This window comes from Malaclemys terrapin, chromosome 4 (assembly GCF_027887155.1).
Source record: "Malaclemys terrapin pileata isolate rMalTer1 chromosome 4, rMalTer1.hap1, whole genome shotgun sequence".
NCBI lineage: Eukaryota > Metazoa > Chordata > Testudines > Emydidae > Malaclemys > Malaclemys terrapin.
In genome coordinates, this window is record NC_071508.1 from 52,790,905 (window position 1) to 52,808,151 (window position 17,247).

At 42.1% G+C, this 17,247-nt stretch overlaps 1 protein-coding gene across 2 annotated transcripts in view; it reads left to right on the top strand.

Annotated features, from left to right (window-relative positions):
• Positions 1-17,247, top strand: part of LOC128835440 (vitamin D 25-hydroxylase) — a 38,623-nt gene that overhangs the window by 12,592 nt on the left and 8,784 nt on the right. For both annotated transcript variants that reach the window (XM_054024930.1, XM_054024931.1), the window contains one exon: positions 9,575-9,716. In XM_054024930.1, the coding sequence (XP_053880905.1) occupies positions 9,575-9,716 (142 nt within the window). The remainder of the gene's footprint in view (positions 1-9,574; positions 9,717-17,247) is intronic.

Below are 17,247 nucleotides of genomic sequence, written 5' to 3' on the forward strand. Positions count from 1 at the left end.
CTCTTCTGGTGTCTCTCCCATCGTCCTCTTATCCTTCTCGTTCCAGGAACTGCAGCCTCATTTTCATGACTCAGTCCTCCAGCCAGGTCACTCCATGGTTCCCCCTTCTGGGAGGTGTAACAAATTCTTTCCAGACAAAATCATCCCAGGCAGTCCACTGTCATCTGCATGTTCAGTACCATGTCCCCAGTGGCTGGTAGGGGAACCCAGGCCCGGGGAATACATATGGTGACTATGCCTCCTTAAAGTGGATGCAAGCAATGAAAGACACCAGATGGTACCTGGTGATACAGCCCTGTGTATTCCAAATATGCCACCGGTCAGGAATACAACATGGAAATACAGATTTCTTTTCACAGGAAGGAACAGGAAATAAGACCCATGGATCCATGTGGGATGAGGTGTGTGATGAGGTGTACCAAGCATTCATTGCCCCCTGTTGGAGCCCCCAGAACCTTGGCACACCCTACCATGAGAAGATATCCCGCTGGAAGGGAAGAGCAGTGAGTTCATACCACCAGTAGATGACTAAAGAAGTCTCTCATGATCAGCTGCAGCAGAACCAGTGAGAGTTGGTCTTCTGGCATCTAGAAGGGGCTGAGTGCAGTCAGGGCTGAGTGGGCTAGATGAAAAGAGCGGGCTTCTTCTACTAGGGGCCATTTCTGAGTGGAGTCAGGATAGGGAAGGAAGACTCTCCCTGCTGTAACCCAAGTAATCTAACATTGATAGCACTGGCCTTGGGTATCTATGAAGGGCTAGTGTTTATATTATAGACTTAAATGCCTAGGTGTCTATTTTGAGTTAAGGTTTTCTGTTATCCCTGGAAGGGGTCTGGACTGAGAGCTGGTCTGGCTGGAGGAACGACTCAGGGGGGCACTGGAGAGAATGAGTCCCTGCAATGCAGTGTCCTGCCACTGGTGAGGGAAGTGTTCTGGTGGTGAGGGCACACTATAACATCCCTAATTCCCTGACAAAATTATTATTTGTGTTGCCATAGTGCCTAGAATCCCTAGTCATGGACCAGGACTCCATTGGGTACTCCGCTGTACAAACACAGAACAAAAAGACAATCTCCTGCCCCCAGGAGCTTACAATCTATGTATAACACAAGAGACAACAGATGGAAATATAGACGAGTAAACAATGTCAGCACAATAGGCATCAACAGCATTCTCATGTATTTTGTAGGCATCACAGCAGAGGAGAGGCTGAGGAGAGATTTGAAGGTGGATAATGAGGTTGTTTTGTGGATATCTATGGGGAGCACCTCACAAGCATGTGGGGTTGCATGAAAGAATGTGAAAAGTTTTTTTTTAATTTAGGAAATGGGCAGTGGAGGCTGGCATTGTGGGTTGAACGGAGGCAAGCACGGACCGCTCAATAGTGAATGAGAGCTATGAGATAGGTATTTAGGAAACTCAGGGAATTGGTAGGTACGATCCCATGGGATGCAACTCTAAGAGGAAAAACAGTTTGAAAAATTTGGCAGTTTTTGAAAGACATTATTAAGCACATAAGAGCAAACTATCTCACTGCATAGGAAAAGGTAGGAAGTATGGCAAGAGACTATCCTGGCTTAACCAGGAGATCTTCAATTATCTGAAACTCAAAAAAAGACTCCTACAAAAAGTGGAAACAAGGTCCAATTACAAAGAATGAATATAAACAAACAACACAAGCACGTAGGGACAAAATTAGAAAGCCCAGGGCACAAAATGAGATTAAATTAGCCAGAGACACAAAGGGTAACAAGAAAACATTCTACAAATACATTAGAAGCAAGAGGAACACCCAGGACAGAGTAGGCGAGGGAGAAAGACAATAATAGAAAATGTGGAAATGGTAAAAGTGCTAAATGACTGTTTTGTTTCAGTTTTCACCAAAAAGATTAGTAGCGAGTTGATGTCTAGTGAACGCCAGTGAAAAGAGGAAGTAGCATCTGAGGCTAAAATAGAGAAAGAACAAGTTAAAAATTACTTAGACAAGTTAGATGTCTTCTAGTTAGCAGGTCCTGCTGAAATGCATCCTAGAATACTCAAGGAGCTGACTGAGGAGATATCTGAGCCATTAGTGATTATCTTCGAAAACTTATGGAAGACTGGAGAGATTTCAGAAGACTGGAAGAGTGCAAATATAGTGCCAATCTATAAAAGGGAATAAGGACAACCCAGGGAATAACATACCAGTCAGTTTAACTTCAGTACCCGGAACGAGAATGGAGCACATAATCAAGCAATCAATTTGCAAACACCTAGAAGATAATAAAGTGATAAGGAACAGTCAATATGGATTTGTCAAGAACAAATCATGCCAAACCAACCCAATAGCTTTCTTTGACAGCGTAACAAGCCTTGTAGATGAGGGGAAGCGGTAGATGTGGTATATCTTGACTTTAGTAAGACTTTTGATACTGTCTTGCATGACCTTCTCATAAACAAACTAGGGAAATGAAACCTAGATGGACCTTCCAGAAGGTGGGTGCATAATCGATTGGAAAACCATTCCCAGACAGTAGTTATCAGTGGTTCACAGTTAAGCTGGAAGGGCATATTGAGTGGGGTCCCACGGTGATCAGTCCTGGGTCTGGTTCTGTCCAATATCTTCATAAGTGATTTAGATAATGGCATAGAAATACACTTACAAAGTATGAGGACAATACCAAGCTGGGAATTGTTACAAGTGGTTTGGAGGACAGGATTAAAATTAAAAATGATCTGAACGAACTGGAGAAATGGTCTGACGTAAGTAGGATGAAATTCAATAAGGACAAATGCAAAATACTCCATTTAAGAAGGAACAATCAGTTGCACACATACAAAATGGGAAATTACTTCCTAGGGAGGAGTACTGTGGAAAGGGATCTGTGGGTTAGAGTGGATCTCAAGCTAAATATGAGTCAGCTGTGTAACACTGTTCCAAAAAAAAGCGAACATAATTCTGGGATGTATTAGCAGGAGTGTTAAGAAAGACATGAGAAATAATTGTTCCGCTCTACTCCGCACTGATAAGGCCTCAGCTGGAGTATTGTGTCCAGTTCTGTGCACATTTCAGGAAAGAGGTAGACAAATTGGAGTACGTCTAGAGGAAAGCAACAACAATGATTAAAGGTCTAAAAAACATGACCTATGAGGAAAGATTGAAAAAATTGAGTTTGTTTAAATGACTGCTTCTTGGAGCTGCTGGTACAGGAACTCACAAGGGGAGAGGCAATTCTCGATTTAGTCCTGAATGGAGCGCAGGATCTGGTCCAAGAGATAACTATAACAGGACCGCTTGGAAATAGTGACCATAATATAACAACATGTAACATTCCTGTGGTGGGAAGAACACCTCAACAGCCCAACACTGTGGTATTTAATTTCAGAAAGGGGAAAAATGAGGAGGTTAATTAAACAGAAATTAAAAAATACAGTGACTAGAATGAAATCCCTGCAAGCTGCATGGACACTTTTCAAAGACACCATAATAGAGGTCCAACTTAAATGTATATCCCAAATTAAAAAACACAGTAAAAGAACTAAAAAAGAGCCACCGTGTAAAAGAAGCAGTGAGAGATAAAAAGGCATCTTTTAAAAAGTGGAAGTCAAATCCTAGTGAGGTAAATAGAAAGGAGCATAAACATTGCCAAATTAAGTGTAAAAATGTAGTAAGAAAAGCCAAAAAGGAGTTTGAAGAACAGCTAGCCAAAAACTCAAAACGTAATAACAAAATTTGTTTTAAGTACATCAGAAGCAGGAAGCTTGCTAAACAACCAGTGGGGCCCCGGATGATTGAGATACAAAAGGAGCACATAAAGACGATAAAGTCATTGCGGAGAAACTAAATTAATTTTTTGCTTCAGTCTTCACGGCTGAGGATGTTAGGGAGATTCCCAAACCTGAGCCGTCCTTTGTAGGTGACAAATCTGAGGCATTGTCACAGATTGAAGTGTCACTAGAGGAGGTTTTGGAATTAATTGATAAATTTAACAGTAACTAGTCACCGGGACCAGATGGCATTCACCCAAGAGTTCTGAAAGAACTCAAATGTGAAATTGCGGAACTATTAACTATGGTTTGTAACCTGTCCTTTAAATCGGCTTCTGTACCCAATGACTGGAAGATAGCTAATGTAACGCCAATATTTAAAAAGGGCTCTAGAGGTGATCCCGGCAATTACACACCAGTAAGTCTAATGTCAGTACTGAGCAAATTAGTTGAAACAATAGTAAAGAATAAAATTGTCAGACACATAGGAGAACATAAATTGTTGGGCAAAAAGTCAACATGGTTTCTGTAAAGGGAAATCATGTCTTACTAATCTATTAGAGTTCTTTGAAGGGGTCAACAAACATGTGGAGAAGGAGGATGCAGTGGACATAGTGTACTTAGATTTCCAGAAAACCTTTGACAAAGTCCCTCACCAAAGGCTCTTACATAAATTAAGTTGTCATGGGATAAGAGAGAAGATTGTTTCATGGATTGAGAACTGGTTAAAAGACAGGGAATGAAGGGTAGGAATTAATGGTAAATTTTCAGAATGGAGAGAGGTAACTAGTGGTGTTCCCCAAGGGTCAGTCCTAGGACCAATCCTATTCAACTTATTCATAAATGATCTGGAGAAAGGGGTAAACAGTGAGGTGGCAAAGTTTGCAGATGATACTAAACTGCTCAAGATAGTTAAGACCAAAGCAGACTATGAAAAACTTCAAAAAGATCTCACAAAACTAAGTGATTGGGCAACAAAATGGCAAATGAAATTTAATGTGGATAAATGTAACACATTGGAAAAAATAACCCCAACTCTACATACAATATGATGGGGGCTAATTTAGCTACAACTAATCAGGAAAGAAATCTTGGAGTCACCGTGGATAGTTCTCTGAAGACGTCCACGCAGTGTGCAGTGGCAGTCAAAAAAGCAAACAGGATGTTAGGAATCATTCAAAAAGGGATAGAGAATAAGATGGAGAATATCTTATTGCCCTTATATAAATCCATGGTAGGCCCTCAGCTTGAATACTGCGTACAGATGTGGTCTCCTCATCTCAAAAAAAGATATATTGGCATTAGAAAAGGTTCAGAGAAGGACAACTAAAATGATTGGGGGTTTGGATCAGGTCCCATATGAGGAGAGATTAAAGAGGCTAGGACTTTTCAGCTTGGAAAAGAGGAGACTAAGGGGGGATATGATAGAGGTATATAAAATCATGAGTGGTGTGGAGAAAGTGAATAAAGAAAAGTTATTTACTTGTTCCCATAATATAAGAACTAGGGGCCACCAAATGAAATTAATGGGCATCAGGTTTAAAACAAATAAAAGGAAGTTCTTTTTCACATAGCGCAGAGTCAACCTGTGGAACGCCTTGCCTGAGGAGGTTGTGAAGGCTAGGACTATAACAGGGTTTAAAAGAGAACTAGATAAATTCATGGAGGTTAAGTCCATTAATGGCTATTAGCCAGGATGGGTAAAGAATGGTGTCCCTAGCCTCTGTTTTTCAGAGGGTGGAGATGGATGACAGGAGAGAGCGCATTTGATCATTACCTGTTAGGTTCACTCCCTCTGGGGCACCTGGCATTGGTCACTGTCGGTAGACAGGATACTGGGCTGGATGGACCTTTGGTCTGACCCAATATGGCCATTCTTATTTTCTTATGTTAGTCTGGAGAAGACAGAGGGGGGACATGATAACAGTTTTCAAGTACATAAAAGGTTGTTACAAGGAGGAGAGTGAAAATTTGTTATTGTTAACCTCTGAGGATAGGACAAGAAGCAATGGGCTTTAATTGCAGCAAGGGAGGTTTAGGTTGGATATTAGGAAAAACTTTGTAACTGTCAAGGTAGTTAAGCACTGGAACAAATTGCTTAGGGAGGTTGTGGAATCTCCATCATTGGATATTAAGAACAGGTTAGACAAACATCTGTCAGGAATGGTCTAGTTATTCCTTAGTCCTGCCTTGAGTGCAAGGAACTGGACTAGATGACCTATTGAGGTCCCTTTCAGTCCTACACTTCTGTGATTCTATGGTGGGAATTGACTGTGAAGGGCCTTGAAAGTGAGAACAAGCAGTTTATGTTTGATACAAAAGTGAAGGGGGAGCCAATGGAAGATTCAAAGGGTGAGGTGATTTGGCCAAAGTGACGGGTTAGGAAAATTATCTTTGCAGCAGCATTCTGAAGGGATATGATCAGGGCAAAATTGCATTTGCCTAGGCCAGAGAGAAGGATGTTGCCGTAATTGAGACATGAGATGACGAGCATACATGGCTGCAGGTATGGCCCGGGGACACTCTTTAAAGAGGGAGCCTCCCGGCACAGTGTGCAGAAAGTTAATACAGCTGGGATGTGACCTATCTGTTGACTTGCTCACTCCCTCAGCTTCCCAATCACTGATCCTCAGACTTAGTAATGGGAAGAAGGGAGGAGATGGTGCCCCAGAGATGGCTAAGCCACCTTTTCAGATGCACAAGTCATGGGGACACAACAGGGTATATTCTTATTTAACAGAAACACATTATAACAAATAACAGCACTTGAATATAGTGTCAGTTTCACTGAAGGCATTTTATTCCAAAACAGTCTTCCATTTGATTGGTTCCCCCCCGCAAACAATGCTTGCTGAACACTCAGATTTATAGTGTCATAAAAATACATTACACTGAAGCAGACAGTCTATTGGTTTATAAGTTAATGACATTAAAGCTTTATTTTAATTTTCTCAGTATCTGTCATTTTAAAAATGTTTAAATGCTAGTAACAAAAGTCTTTTTAACTTTGCCTACTCTGTTGGTATGCTGGCCAATAGAGCCACTGGCTGTGGAAACTCTTGCTTAAATAGTAAGAAAGTTGGGTTTCAGAAGCCAGTAAATGTGGACCACAGTATTGGCTCTGACAAGTTCTCCAGGAATTGGGAAGTGTGCAAAGATTTATTTAGTAGTACAAACTTATTGGAGCTTGACTTTGACACTGAGCACATGTAATTCTCAGATTCCATCTTGAGTAGTGATTGCTTTGGACCAGTTATTGAACTCAAAGATGAATAGAAACTTTGGTTTGTCATATGGTGTATTGGTCTAGGAGAAATCAGAACTTTTCAAGTATATAAAAATAAGGTAAAAGTAATTATATTTTTCAATGTGTGTACTCTCTAGCATTATGCCTGTGGGGATAAAGGACATATGTTCCAGCTTCATCAATCTTGTATTTTCTCACTTGGCAAATGTTGATTGTCTTTCTTTCTTCTTTTTTTTTAACTGAAATTAATATTTATTTTTTGGTAACACAGATGAGGTACTAATAGAGATTGAGATGTCAGCAGAAATAGTGCTGAAACAAATTGATAATTTAAAAAGCAGTAAATCACTAGGCCCAGAGATTATACTTCCAAGAGATCTGAAGGGATTTAAAAAGTGGTCGAGCTGCTAGCAAAAATATGCAACCTGTCATTAAAAACAGCTAATATACAAGAGGACTAGAGGGGAGCAAATATTCCACCTATATTTAAAATGGGTTCTAGTAGTGATCCAGGGAATTACAAACCAGTAAACCTTATGTCTTTGCCTCGTAAATAGGTCAAGCCAATAATTAAAAATTGAATAATGTCTGGAAGATCGTGGTTTGATAGGGTCCAACAAGCATGGTGGTTTCTCAAGGAGAATTATGCCTTTTATAATTGAATATGTCACTATAATAATAGATAAAGAAGAACTGCCTGACAATTTATTTAGGCTTTCAAAAGACCTATGACAAGTTTCTTTATTGAGAGACTACTAAAGAAACTAAGTAGTCATGAGGTGAGAGGCAAAGTATTGTCAATTAAAATCAGGCTAAGAGACAAAGCAAAGAGTAGGAATAAATGGTTAATTTTCCATAATGGCAAAATGTTATGGTTGCCTCACCTGCTGTCAAAAAAGCAAACCAAATTTAAGGATGCATAAGAAATGGGATAGAAAATAATATGAAAAATATTATGTCACTATGTAGATCAATAATTTTCCCTCGCCTGGAATACTGTATGCCGTATTGGTCAATTTATCTCAGAAAGAATTCTGCAAAATTGTGGGGGGACTCAGAGAAGGGTAATGATGATGATTAAGGGCCTAGAAAAACTCTTTTGAAGAGAGATTGAAAAGACTGGGATTGTATACTTTAGAAAGAAAATAATTAAGAGGGAACAGGTAAAAGTATGCATAATGATGAATGATATAGAGAAGGTATATTAAGAGTTTCTGTTCCCCTGTCTCATAAAACAAAAACAAGGGAGACAGCCAAAGAAATTGAAAGGCCGCAAATTCAAAACTGATAAAAGGAAATACTGTTTCACATTATGCATAATTAAATTTAAAAGTTTTTGCCACGGGTTGTAATGGACGCCAAGAGCTTAGCAAGTTTCAAAGTGAGATTGGACAGTCATATGTAGGGCCCTATCAAATTCATGGCCATGAAAAAAGCATCACGGGCTGTGAAATCTGGTCTTTTATGCTTTTACCCTATACACCTCTACCCCGATATAATGTGACCCAATATAACACGAATTCGGATATAACGCGGTAAAGCAGCGCTCTGGGGGGGTGGGGCTGTGCACTCCGGTGGATCAAAGCAAGTTCAATATAACGCTGTTTCACCTATAACGCGGTAAGATTTTTTGGCTCCCGCGGACAGTGTTATATTGGGGTAGAGGTGTACTATACAAATTTCAAAGGGGAAGAACAGCATTTCTCAAATTGGGGGTCTTGACCCAAAAGGGAGTTGCGGGGGGGGGGTCGCTGCCTTCAGAGTGGGGTGGCCGGAGAGCGGTGGCTGTTGGCTGCCCAGCTCTGAAGGCAGCACCCTGCCAACAGCAGTGCAGAAGTAAGGGTGGCAATACCATACCATGCTACCCTTCTGCGCTGCTGCCTTCAGAGCCGGGTAGCTGCAGAGAGTGGCAGCTGCTTACTGAGGGCTCAGCTCTGCAGGCAGCAGTGCAGAAGGGTGGCATGATATGGAGACCCAGGGTTACATAGTTTCATGACCATGCCTTTCTTCTCACTTGTAGAGATGGTCCCTGCAAATCAGAGTAGGAGATAGTTTTGGGGCAGCCTTGCCCCCCTGGAGTGCTGCTTTACCGCGTTATATCCGAATTCGTGTTATATCGGGGTAGAGGTGTATAGGGTAAAAGCATAAAAGACCAGATTTCACAGGGGGAGACCAGATTTCACAGTCCGTGATGCTTTTTTCATGGCCATGAATACTTATAATAAACAGAGGACTTCATAGAACTGTCAGTTCAATATCTATTAATATTATTATTTAATATTTATATTGCAGGAGTGTTCAAAAGCCTCAGACAGAATTTGGGCTGAATTGTAGTTGGCACTGTTCAAAAAATACATAGAGAGACATGGTCCCAGCCTTAAAGAATTTATAATCTAAAGTTTAGGGAGAAAAGATTATTCTGAACAATGTTTATACTTGCAATCTGGAAACAGCTTAAGAAATATTTATTGTAGTGATGCTTAGTTCTACTTTTTCCAGTATTGTCTCCATTACTTATTCTTGAAAATGGCTTGCAGTTTAATTTTACAAGTGCACTTTTGTTTATTTGTTCTTTTCAAAGATTTTCAGTCTTGATCTTGGAGGTATATCTGCTATTGTACTGAATGGTTATGATGCTGTAAAAGAATGCCTGGTTCATCAAAGTGAAGTTTTTGCAGACAGACCATCTCTTCCTTTGTTCAAGAAGCTGACAAATATGGGAGGTATGTATTGCTGTCTTGAAAGGGAAGATAATATTTTATTATTACATTAGATACTTGCTTTAGATTACTTTCCCAATCTTTTAATCTCCTATTCCAGAATATTTGACACTTTTCTAAAGATAGTTTCTGGGAAAGAGTCCCATACTTGGGCTGTGCGCCTGAGCAAGGGAAGTGGAATTCTTTAAGCCCGAAAGTTAATGTTCCTATGGTCTGTGGTAGCAGGTTGGAGCATGAGTCCCCTCCCTCCTCATTGGTGATCACACACAACCCAGGGCACTATTGACTTTGGAACTTTTCAGTCACTTTTTTGACAATGGTCAGGGAAAGAAGTCCATGCAGAAGCTACACTTCTTCATCTGCCACTTCAAGTCTTCCAATTGCTCAGTGTTGATCTTGTTTGAATATTTTTTTTTCTATTGTGTCCATTCCTGCCTCCCGTGCAGGTCTGGCCCTTTTTGTGTGTTAATTTATTTTCTATGAGTTTTTCATCAATGTGGATCCAGGATGATCAATAGGAAGCTATCACGCTGCCATAACCAAAAAAAAATTATTAGAATTCACAGTCCAGGAGAATGAATTATTCTATATTTTACAAGAAATAGCATTTCACTGAATTGAGTTGTAATGCTGATTGCCAGCATCTTGGACTCATTTTCTCTCAGGGTTTAATTACTTAAGTCCAGATAGCTCTCTTAACATAGATTGCTTCTCTCTTCCCCATTTTCTCTTTTATACTAATTTCTGGTCACTGGACTGGGTAATTTTGCCATTCCTCCCTTCTCCCCTTCCAAGTGAATTGGAGGCAAACATTAACTAACATATTTAAGTAGCAAGAAAAGTAACTAAAACAGATTTTGTGTGCACACATCATATATATTCATTCTTGCAAAATAAAGACTAAAATTCTTAGAATGCAGAGCTTTGCTTCTCTTTGGCCGCATGGGCTTTTGTTCCATCTCAGCTGTGAAGAAGGCAGTATGATGCCAATGAATTTTACTTTTCATTTCAGATATAGTTGGACCTTGCATTAAAATCTTCATGGCTGTAGACTATTTTCACTCTCATTCAGAGCTCTATTGCTATCCATCTCAATTCAAGTGGAATCAAAAAACCTTTGCATGCTTTGTCATTCAAAATATAATTTGCTCATTATTTTTCCCTGTGCCTGTGACAAACCTAGAAGAATTAAAGAAATGAACTGATCTTTTGGAGAAAGACAAAGGCAGAATTTTGAATCTCTTAATTCACCATTTAAATTCATGTATAATCAATTTCCCAATATAATAACTGAGGTAAGGACATATAGGGTCTTTTAAACCCTTATGCTCCTTGAGTTGTCCACAATTGAAGTGTTTTGACTGTGGACCCTCTCTGCGTGATGGTGAAGAAGTAATGGTCTAGATTAATCTCTGGATGTAGGATCTGGACTCTGGGATGCAGCAACAGAAAATCCACCAGAAGCAGGGATGCAGTGGTGCAAACCACCCTTGAATCTCACTCCACCCAGGGGTTATGAGTTCCAAGTTTGCAAAACTGGCCCAGACTAGCCATGATATGTGCTGATTTAGCAGCTCTTCTGGGGCAGCCTTCACTGGTGGGAATCCTGTGAAGCTCAGCCGGAATTTAAAGTTGTTCTTCCCTGAGGGAATTCCCACAAGGTAAATACCTCTCTGTGACAACTGGCCCTGTAAGCATGGCTGTGTACATATTCTGCAACTGACATAGATAAAACAGGAGTAAAGGGAGCGGTTGTCAAATATGAGGCATCATACAGACCTCATCACCTTTAGTTCCAAGTGCAAACCATGCGTCTTTGACTTCGTTTTGCTAATATAAACACAGAGTGCACATATAATATATTAAAATTATTTATTAAAAAACCCACAGAATTTCTCCTTCGAGAGAGGAAGAGAGAAAGAAGGAACTACATGGAATAAACACGAGTCAGGTTGCTCAGAGCACTTCAGTGATTACTACGTTGATGAGGGACAGAAAATAATCTCTATAGAATAGAATCCACTCCATGGAACAGTGGGTTTTTGTTTTTTTTAAAGTATTGCACAGCTAAATCATGGACATGGACATAAACATGAGCATCTGAAAAATGGGGGCCTATACAGAAGTTGGAATACAACCTTAACTATAGAAATCACTACAGACTACCACTATAGTACTGTGGCTTCAGCATTTTGTCGTCTGAGTTCACTTAGCTTATTTTTTTATATTATTCATTGTCAGTCTAAAATTCAGTTTAAAAACATTAGTACATTTTTAAAATGTCTAACCCAGTGGTGCCCAAACATTTCCTGTTGCACCCCCCCCCCTTACTAGTAATGGAATCTACCCTCATCCCCCCTCCATTACTGCACAGTTGGCTCAGCAGAGGAGGTGGAGCTGGGGGCAGAACTGCGGATGAAGCAGAAGCTGGGGCAAGGGGCAGAGCTGGCCTAGGGATGGAGAGGGAATGAGGGCAGAACTGAGCAGGAGGCAGAGTGGAGCTGTGGCTGGAACTGGAGATTGGCTGGAGGTGGAGTGGAACTGGGGCTGGAGCAGAGCTGCAGCTGGGGCCGGAGCTGGACTGGGGGCAGAGCAGGGGCCAAGGTGGAGCTGCGGCTGGGGGCAGAGCAGGGCTGGGTGTTGCTTCCTCCCCACCCCCTTGGGGGCTGACCCGGGCCCCACCGTGCACCCTCCCCCCTGAATGTTCCTCCGCACCTCCCTCGGGCGGTATGTCCCACAGTTTGGGGACTGCTGGTTTAACGTATTTAACTGCCTAGAAGTATAATAAAATTTAGTCTTCACATAATAACCTTACCATCAAAACAGTATTTCTTGTCCCATCAACTCACTACCTCCTAGATACTCAAGAGTTTGTAGTCAACACAAAGGGTTAACAATGCACACTGGTGGACCAAGCAGTACAAGTAAAGTCTCTTCTTGGAGGACGCCCTGCCATCATTAGTTTCTCTTTTATACTGAGGGATCTCTGACTCTTCTCTGATAGCTATTGTAGCAGAATCATACACAGAGAGAAGCAGTCTCACAAGTAACTGGGTTTCAAACCATACAGGACTCTAAAAGCTAACACTTTGAACTAAACCTGAAAATTTATTTTAGGTTGTGCAGATTATGGAGTACTGATATAACATGTACTCTGAGATAAGCAGTATGGAACACAAAACGCCATATCAGAAGAAATCAGTTGGTGAAAAAAGGAGGGGAGGAAATCACTGTCAATCATTGGGTCCATAAGAAAGAATTCTTCTTCGAGTGCTGTCCCTGTGGGTGCTCCACTTCAAATGTCGGTGTGTCCCGGCACCGTCAATTGGAGATTTTTGGTAGCAGTGTCCGTCAGGGCCACACATGTGCAGTGTTTGTCATGCGGTGCTGTTGACGCCTTGATTAGCACGCGTGACCCGATCCCCCCTCAGTTCCTTCTCAACCATCCTCGGCCTGAGACAGAGCCTTGTAGCGGTGTCGAAAGACAACCTAAAGAAAATAATTAGAATTAGTTAGCAGTTATTAGTGTTAGTTAGGTTTAGTAAGTTACTAGTCTAGATATTTCTCATCCCCTTTTCTGTTTCCCTTAAAAAAAAAAAAATCTTTAGTTATTCCTTTTAAAAAACAACCTCAACAAGGGACATTAAAACATGCCTGGCTCACCAGGTTTCAAAAGATGTTCCTTGTGTAAGGATGCAATGCCGATTTCTGATGGCCATTCACTCTGTGTCCGTTGCTTAGGTGAGTCGCACATACCACAGAAGTGCGCTCACTGAAGCAACCTTAAAGCCAGAGCCAGAAGAGATCGAGATCTCCAACTTAAACTCATTCTCATTAAGAAATCCCTTCAATCAGCTTCTGAATACGGACAGCAGAACTCCCCAACCAGGGACTCTCCGGGCAAGTCATTGGCAGAAACATCAAATACTCACTACTCCAAGAAAGCAAGGAGAAGAAAGACATTCGCCTCAGCAGAGCGAACTGTTGAAAAGAAAAGTTCCTGCAAGTTCGCTATCCTCAGTGCCAACTACACCAAGAGTGAACACCTTTGATGCACCAGGAACCTCCAGCACCGGGGCCTCTACTAGCAAGATTAAGGAGTCAAGAGGCAAACACAAGCCAAACTCCTCCTCCACGGTACCACCAACACCAGTGAAGGCCACAGTACCACAGCCTTTATGCCAATGCCCCCACCTCCGGTGCCTACAACAGTATTGGCACCGATGGAGAGATCCACATCAGCACCACCAGCACAGACCAAGATAACCCATAAATAATAGTCTCTGACCACAGCACCTTCAAAAACGTCAGCACCAAAGAGCACGGCCCTGAAGTCCATGGTACTGCACCAATTTATACAACAGGAGGACATGGCAGTATTTTCCACCTCACACTTACCACTATATGGTACCAAGGGGTCACTGGTACTAACGGCACTGAAGCACCCTGACTCTCCCATCGTGCCACCATTCTCCAGCAATGAGGACGACAATCTAGAGAAGGGCACCTTTTCATCGTGCCGTTCCTCACTGTCTGGTACCGGGCCAATGCTGGGACATGTGAGATCTAGAGAAACATACAGCATGGTTCAGGCACCCATGGATGTGTCCACCCATGTCATTCCTGATGCAATGGCCGTAATGGGACACAGGGGCAGCCTACATGAATCAGTACAACAGACCTCAAAAGAGACACACGTGTTCCTTTACAACCTCAGTACAGGAGCCGTCAGTGGCCCCTGAGGAAATGGAGGAGGACAGAGAAGTGGACCCGGAACAAGACACATCACCTGCCCATAACTCATCATCATTGCTGGATGAGGCTGTCATGCCACCACTTCCTACGGCTGCAGATGACTTTAAATTCCAAGAATTGTTCTGGTATGAAGCACAAAGCTAAAACGTCCTATTTGAGGAAGTGACTGAGACCCAGCATCAACTTCTAAATATCCTACACACATCATCTACATCCAAAATAGCACTACCAATTAGTGATGCGATAATGGAGCCAGCAGAAATAGTATGGCAAACACCAATCACCATTCCTCTGGTATGTAAAAGAGCTGACAGGAAATATTATGTCCCTAACTAAAGGAATGGACTTCCTCTTTTCACACCCTCAACCTAATTCATTAGTGGTAGCCGTGGTCAATCAAAGAGGAAAATAACCCCAGTACAGGTCCACTCCATAAGACAAAGACTGGAAGAGGCTACATCTATTCAGTCACAAAGTATACTAATCCGCAACTCTACAATTCCACACAGCTAATTATGTTGCACTCCTCACGAAATATGACCACGACAGTTACATGAAACTCAGAGAGGTCCTTAACGAGGGACAGATTGTGGCAAGAACAGCACTACAGGCATCCCTCATCAACATGGTGGACGTGGCTGTACAAACAACAGCCACAGCAATAGTCATGCACAGAGCATCATGGCTACACTCATCCAGAATCCGAAGGACTTACAGACAAAGTAGAAGATCTCCCCTTCAACAGAGACAAGTTTTCTTGGCCAAAACAGGCAAGGTCCTTCCCTCTATGAAGGACTCCTGGACAACTCTCCGCATCTTAGGCATATACACACCTTCGAACAGGCGGAGGAGATATCAACCATACCAGCGTGGCCAAGAGAGTACTTTCCAAAGTCAATGACCTTACGACTTCCAGAGACAGAGACAATGCCCGCAGAGACTCTGAACCCACAGTCTCAGCCTACTGCGTCCCAGACACCATCGGGCAAGACACAATTTTGAAACATTGGTCAAGGGTTTGAATGATCTCTCCCAACAACCAGTGCAATCTACACATACCCAGATCTTTGGTCACCGACTGCGCTCATTCTATTCACACTTGGGCATCCATCACCACGGATCAATGGGTCTTGGAAATAATATGATTGGGTTACGCTAGACCCATCAGGGATCCCATTCCAACAGGATCCACCATTCATACTGATCACAACAACTGCTTTGCTGATCGACTGGGATGCACATAGAATCATAGAGTTCAAGGGAAGTGGTCTCCCCCAGAGACACACTTACACATCAACCTGCTCAAACTGCACATGGTTCACAACGTGTGCGGTCACTTCCTCCCAATGATAAAAAACAAAATAGTCAGAGTCATGACAGACAACATTGCATGTATGTTCTACATAAATCAAGAGGGAGGACCCTGTTCTCATTCCCTATGCACAGATGCCATAAAATTATGGAATTGATGCATAAATTACAACGTCACCATTACTGCTTCATACCTCCCAGGCTTCCAGAACACAAAGGCAGATGCATTAAGCAGACATTTTTCCCAAGACCACGAATGGGAACCGAATGACAGTATCGTACAACACATATTCCAAATGCGGGGGTTACTTATCAACTTATTTGTGACAGCACGAAACAACAAATGTCCACAAATTTGCTCATGAGCAGGCCTGGGACCACGATCCCTAGGGGAACATCTTTCTCATCTGATGGGATGCCCCTCTCCTGTACGCATTCCCACCGATACCACTAATCTCCAGAGTAAGACACGAGATACAGACCGACAAAGCCAAGTCATACTTATAGTTCTGACATGGCCCAGACAGACCTGGTACCCATACCTGAAGTACATGGCAATCTGTGCACCACACAATCTCCCTCTGCGACGGGATCTTGTCTCGCAAGATGAAGGTCAAGTCCTCCACCCGAGCCTGGAGAAACTTCATATGAGGGCGTGGCTCCCATGATGAGCTAACCTGTTTAGAACAAGTAAAACAGGTGTTAGTAAACAGCAGAAAACCAACTACATGTACCACTGACCTCCAAAAATGGAAACGCTTATCCTTATGTTGCCAGAACAGGCACGTATCTGCACTTAAGGCTTGGAATACATACTAAAGAACTCAGGGCTTTCCACAGGTTTGGCTAGAGTACACCTACCACCAATTACCGCCTTTCACCATAAGGTTGATGATGGCGTATCAGTATTTGCACACTCGATGACAAAATGTTTTCTCACGGGCATATAAAATGTGTACCCAGAAATAGGTGAACCCATGCTACCATGGGACTTAAACTTGGTGCTCAACAGCCTTACCCAGAGCCCGTTTCGTGCTACTAGCCACCTGCTCCCTTCTCCACTTATCAATTAAGGTGGTGTTCCTGGTTGTAATTACATCTGCAAAAAGCGAAATAGAGGCTCTTATGGCTCATTCCCCATACACCATATTCTTCAAGGATAGTCACACTGAGACCACATCCAAAATTTATACCCCAAATATCATCCTTTTTCCACATCAATCAACTGATTCACCTACCTATGTTTTATCCCTAACCTCATGTGAATACACAAGAGACTGTCCTACATATGTTGGTATCCGACGTTCGTTAGTGTTTTACTTGGACAGAACAAAGCCCGAGTGTGTTCCAAAGGCTCTACGGTATCCACTCAGACTATCGAAATGGATTTTTAACTGCATCTAGATGTGTTACGAACTCAAAATAGAACCCCCATCAGGGCCTATTCAACGAGATCACTATCTACCCC